The sequence below is a fragment of the Odocoileus virginianus genome, unplaced genomic scaffold (assembly GCF_023699985.2).
Source record: "Odocoileus virginianus isolate 20LAN1187 ecotype Illinois unplaced genomic scaffold, Ovbor_1.2 Unplaced_Scaffold_7, whole genome shotgun sequence".
Taxonomy (NCBI): domain Eukaryota; kingdom Metazoa; phylum Chordata; class Mammalia; order Artiodactyla; family Cervidae; genus Odocoileus; species Odocoileus virginianus.
In genome coordinates, this window is record NW_027224269.1 from 4140742 (window position 1) to 4146774 (window position 6033).

Below are 6033 nucleotides of genomic sequence, written 5' to 3' on the forward strand. Positions count from 1 at the left end.
AAAATAACTCCCGCGTAAAACATGAATTTCTCTTCACATAAAACGCTTATGCCAATGTTTACTGTGGCTCTATTAATAATAGCCCCAAACTGGCAATAACTCAAATGTTATTCAAATGATAAACCAATATACAAATGGTGCATCCATCCGAGAGAATACTATTCAACAAGAATAAGGAACATGTTTTTGATGATTGTAAGAACTTGAAAGTTTTTCAACTTAACTTAAAGAACCAGATCAGAATGACTACTTCCAGTATGAGTTAATAGGCACATGGAAAAATGCTGAACATCACTAATAATTAGAGAAAGAGAAATGAAAATCACTGGGAGATATCACCTCACAGCTGTCAGAATGTCTATCATCAAGCCAAAAATCTGAAAATAGCATATGTTGGCAAGGATATGGACTAAAGGAAGCCCTTGTACATAATTGGTGGGAATGTAAATTTGTGCACTCACCGTGGAAAACAATGTGGAAGTTTCTTAAAAACACTAAAAATAGATCTCCCATGTGGCCCAGCTATTCCACGCCTAGCTATACATCAGAAGAAAATGAACACTAATTTGAAAAGATACATGTACCACAAAGTTTATTACAGCCTTCCTTACAATAGAAGAGATATGGAAGCAACCAGTGAGCCAGGTGCACATGGTTCCTGTCTTCATAGCACTTGCATGGAGTATGGGATAAGCAAGCATTTGAACACCACAGTAATCTTCAGAAATACTGGTAGTTACATGTTTGTGGAGGTGGAAACATTCTCCCAGCATATGGTATAGAAAAGGAAGGTTACAATATAGCATAAAGATTGATTCAATTTGCATAAATTTAAAAAAAAACACTGATGTACATAGGCTCAACCAAAAATATGTGTATTATATGTATATATTTCACAGTATATAACACATATAATATATCAGTTATAAACGTTTAGGTAGAACAACAAAGGCAGAATATGTACAGCATATATGTCTATTGACACACTTATGGGTGTCCTCTAATTTCATTTTTGTACTCCGTTTTGCAATTTCCATACTGCTTTGCCTCGAGTGTATATTTACAATTAGAAAATATTAATAATGCTCTTTCGAAGCAGGGTAACCCAGACATTAACTTAACATATGCCCAGGTGTCCCTTCAAGTTCCTCCCTCTTCCTCCAAAGCCATGTTTCTTCACAAGTTCCCCATCATACCTTTGATTCCAGTCATATGCAAGGCATGTATAGCCAGGTTTCTTGGGTCTCGGTGCCTTGGCACGTTCTCCCTCACTGTCTAGGAAACACTTTCACAGCTTTCCACTTGTTGATCTATCTACTTTAGGTGGCTCAGGATTCATCTCGGGTGTCTTTACTGAAAAGTACTCCTCTCCCACCTCCTTGCCATCAGACGATGACAAATGCCTCTCCCTTTTACCACCAGAGCCCAGTGTGGTTTGTGTCCGGTGAATCAATTCATCATGTAAATGGAAAGATAAGTTTACCATTACATTCCTCCTTTTCCTGCCCTGTTCTCTCTCATCAGCAGCTCATCACTTTTTAGTCTCATCCTCACTCACCTGGTCCCACTTGCCCCAGCCTCCTTGTTTTATTGGAAGGACATAGACAATGCCTTTTGGGGGCTTTTGCCCTGGCCTTTTCCTCTCCCCAGTCTTTATTGCCCAAGATAGCCACAAAGTCACTCCCTCTTTTCTTTAATTAAGTCTTTGCTCAAATGTCCTGCATTCGTAAGGCCTTCCATCATCATCCTCTGGGAAGGAAAGACTCCCCGTTTCTCATAACTCATAAGGTTCTCGCTATACTGTATAATTGACTATTTGTGGTTAGTATGAACCTTCCATCCTCACTGACCAGAATGTAAGCCCCATGAAACCAGGGTCCTGGGTATTGGCTCCTGATGTGCGCCTTGCACTCACAACGATGCCTGAAATATCACAGGGAGTGAATGAATACCTGTGAAGTGGGAAATAAGCATAACACCAAAGAATTTATGTCCATTTTTGCAATTAAAGAAAACAAATCCAGACTAATGCAAGAAGGAGCTTGATTTGAAATGACTATGGGGATAGGGTCATCTCACACACTACCTAAAATATGCTGAGCATTCTTCAAGCTAGGCTTCAACAATACATGAGCCAAGAATTTCCAGATGTTCAAGCTTGACTAAGAAAAGGCAGAGGAACAAGAGATCAAATGGACAGCATCTGTTGGATCATAGAAAAAGCAAGACAATTCCAGAAAAGCATCTACTTCACTGACTAGGCTCAAGCATTGTCTTGTGTGGATCAGAACAAATTGTGGGAAATCCTTCAAGAGATGGGAATACCAGGCCCTCTTACCTGCCTCCTGAGAACTCTGAATGCAGGGAAAGCAGCATGAGTTAGAACCGGACATGAAACATCAGACTGGTTCCAAATTGGGAAAGGGGTATGTTAAGGCTGTATGTTGTCTTCCTGCTTATTTAACTTATATGCAGAGTACATCATGAGAAATGCAAGACTGGATGAAGCACAAGCTGGAAGATTGCCGGGAGAACTATCAATCACCTCAGATATGCAGGCGACACCACCCTTAAGGCAGACAGCAAAGAGGAACCAAAGAGCGCTACAGCATGTATTCCCCAGGCTATTCCCTGGACCCTCCAGCTCACCCACTGGCCCAAGTCTGCATGAGCTCCAGGGCCTCCGGAAGAAGGCCTGACTCTGCCTCTTGCCTCAGTCTCCCCCTGAGTGCCACCACACCACCCTTGACTTAGTTGCTTCCCCAAAGGTCCCTCACTGACAGTAACCTGCGGGCATTGCCCACTGCAGTGCTGCCCAATAGCTAAGCAGGACAGCTAACAGTCACTCATTTACAATTGTTTGCTTGTGGACGGGGCCCTCTGCGGCACCAAGCAATGGTGGAGCAACACCTGTTGCCTAGGAACAGGGTGGGTGGAAGTGGAGCACACCAATGGCTACCTGATCAGGGCTGTGCTCATCCTGCTCTGTTACACTGGAAATAGAAAAAGAATCACTGTGAAGTTAAGGTTTCTCAAAGTAGTTTTCATCGTGGGCTGGCCCGCACGTTCTTGTTGGTTTTGAACTATGTACACTATATGCTGAACATGTGATCAAGTGGCAGCTGTTGGAGGGGCATAGAGGTAAGCGCTGGTGACAGGAATGCCTGGGAAGATAATGGAAAGAATGATAGGCAAAAGTTAAATAAGCATGTGAAATAAAGTCTGAGGTTGGAAAGGAGTCAGTCAAAACGATGCCAGCACACTGGACCCAAAGTGTCCTTATGTAACAGAGCACCATGGGCAGAGCCCTGTGCAGGTAGCCATTGCTGTGCCTTATGACTCTGCCTCCTGTTACTAGGCAACAGGACTTGCTCAGCCATTGGTCAGTGCCTCACTGGCCCCACCCACAAGCAACCAACTATCAATGAGCTACCTACAGGTACTTGCCCTGCCCAGCTATTGGTCAGCACTGCAATGGGCCCTACCTACTGAGAACGGTCAAGGAGGGGTGACTGGGGAATTGATTAGGTCAAGAGTCAGTGGTGCAGTGGTGAACTGATTCTTGACTTTGAGCACCTTCCTTTTGTAAAAAGCAAAACTCAGGAATTTTGTTCTGCTAGATGGGGCAAGTTGAGTTTCCCTACTCAATATGAGAGTTGAAGTGTCCCCAAAAAATTTAGTGGAGGAGACATTGAAAACTGTCTTTGCTCTGATGTGTAATCTTATGGAGACTGTGTATTGAACTTTGGGCAACAGACTGAGGATTCACCAAGTCTGGGGGTCGCTGAAGCTCATCACAGTAGATAAAACATCCAAGCTGCTCTTCATTACCTTTGTCCACTTTAAGTGCTTTCTCTTAAGTTCCTTAAGCCCCTCAGGAATCCCCAACAGGCAGAAGGTGATCTAGAGATGAAGTGCTTAGAGGACTCTGAAGGGATGAAGTGGGACAGAAAAGGTTTGGCAGATGTTCCTAGAGGGATGAAAGAGGCATGAGGGTTGAAGTGGCACATATAAGTCAAAGGATAAAGGGAACGCAAAGGAAGTTTGAAGGTCATGAGGAGAAGCACCATGCCCCTGAATCACCACTCCCCAGAATCAGGCACACAGACATGTCAGCAGTGGGAAAGTTATATCACGGTCTCCCTCAGCATCCACTAGCCCATGTTGATGGACACAGTGGTGCATTGTGATGTCTAAGCCCCGCAAGCTACTATTGGCTGGGGCAGTGCCTAACGAACCAATCAGATTGAAGGGTGTGGCTGTTCATTGTCCTCAAAGGGTATAAATAGGGAGGTCAGAGGCTGAAAGTCTGGGTTAGGCCACTTCTTGGCACCATCATGACTAAGGCAACCAGGAAGCCACGGCCGTCAAGAAGAGTTGCAATGCGGTTTGCTTCAAGGAAGAATGGAACGAAGAAGACCCTTTGTCAAAGGAGGGGCAGACGTGGTGTGAAGGTAAGATGACTCCAACTCAGCTTCCCATGTTCTGCATTGACTTTGCTGCCCAAGACCTCTACCCTGCCCATGCCTGGCACAAAAGTCCCCATTAGCTCACATTTCTTTCTCATGAAATCTCCCTTCCACCTCAGTTTTTATGTCCTTTCCTCCAAACTGATACCCTTGTCTTGTCTTCCAGGCACGAAATATGAACATGAGGGTCAGAAGACCTCTACAAGGTAGCTTCAGAAAGAAAATCCGATCGTATGCCACTCAATCGACGAAGCCAAAGAAAACAAGAAATTCAAACCGTTTCTTCTCTGGCTGTGGACGTAAGAAATCAAATCGAAGCCGAAAAAGGTACCAAAATATGAGGCAAAGTCATGGAAGGGGGCAGAATCCAAAGAGAAAATAAGCTCAGCCGCCCCAAAACAAGAGACCCTGGGGAAGTACAACGTTGGCAGCCAGTTAATGAATAGCAAAGGTCAGACAGTTTAGAATTGTGTCTCCAGGGGTCTGCTTTGTTAGCAATGGCCAACCGAGAAAAGACTCTCACACTAACATAGTAAGCCGATGGCTGCAAATAAAAGAAACCTCAAATGGTGAAAAGATGATATTTGTGTGTGTGTGCATTTTCTGATGGAAGGGAGGGAAAGAAGAGAAGAGGTGGGCACTGGAAACGGGAGGGATATGTGGTCCTGAGAGGATGGGGAACAGACCCTCGGGTCCCCAGTTAGCCAGAGAGTAGAGGAGTGGAGGGGGTTAGGAGTCTGCACTGATGATGGATAAATTAAGTCTTTTGTTAGTCCAACTTCTACAAGTTTATCATGGTTTAAAAGAAAGAGAATGCAATATTAAATTTGGTGTTAACTTTCAGTTTGAAATGTTTTAAAAATTTCAAGGAGAAGTTAAACAAATATGGAGATATATAAGGCAGAGGTTCTGATGATGAGAATCCTGTGTGTCTTCAGAAAACTTTTTAGAAGCAACCAGAACACAGAGTTTCACCATCAGCATCCAAAGAGTTGAGTTCCAATTGTAACTCAAGGATATGTTATCTTTGATCTGGACTGCAGCTGCCTAATTCACATTTTCTGGCACTCTAATGCCTGGGTGACCCCACTGATGATTCAAAGTCAGTCACTGAATGTGATTTAAAACCTATGAGTGAAAGACCCCTGGGTGTGCTGCCTGTTTTTCTTCTTTTTAAGTTCTTTCATTTTAATTGATTTATTTCATTTGGAGGCTAAATACTTTACAATATTATAGTGGTTTTGCCATGTATTGTCATGAGTTAGCCATGGATGTACATGTGTTCCCCATCCTGAACCCCCTTCCCACCTCCCTCCCCATCCCATCCCTCAGGATCTTCCCACCGCAAAAGCCCAGAGCACCCTGCCTCATGCATCCAATCTCTAGTGGTAATCTGTTTCACATACGTGTTTCAATGCTATTTGCTCAAATCATCCCACTCTCGCCTTCTCTCACAGAGTCCAAGAGTCTGTTTTTACCTTTGTGTCTCTCTTGCTGTCTCACATATAGGGTCATTGTTACCATTTTTCTAAACTCCATTTTTATGCATTAATATACTGGATTG

The 6033-nt window shown here is 43.6% G+C and overlaps 1 protein-coding gene across 1 annotated transcript; it reads left to right on the forward strand.

Annotated features, from left to right (window-relative positions):
- The first annotated feature begins 4262 nt into the window (after positions 1-4262).
- Positions 4263-5050, forward strand: LOC110151238 (spermatid nuclear transition protein 3-like). Its single transcript, XM_070462646.1, has 2 exons — positions 4263-4454; positions 4636-5050. The coding sequence occupies exons 1-2, from the start codon at positions 4338-4340 to the stop codon at positions 4849-4851; spliced, it is 333 nt and encodes a 110-aa protein (XP_070318747.1). The 5' UTR covers positions 4263-4337; the 3' UTR covers positions 4852-5050.
- The last annotated feature ends 983 nt before the right edge of the window (positions 5051-6033 follow it).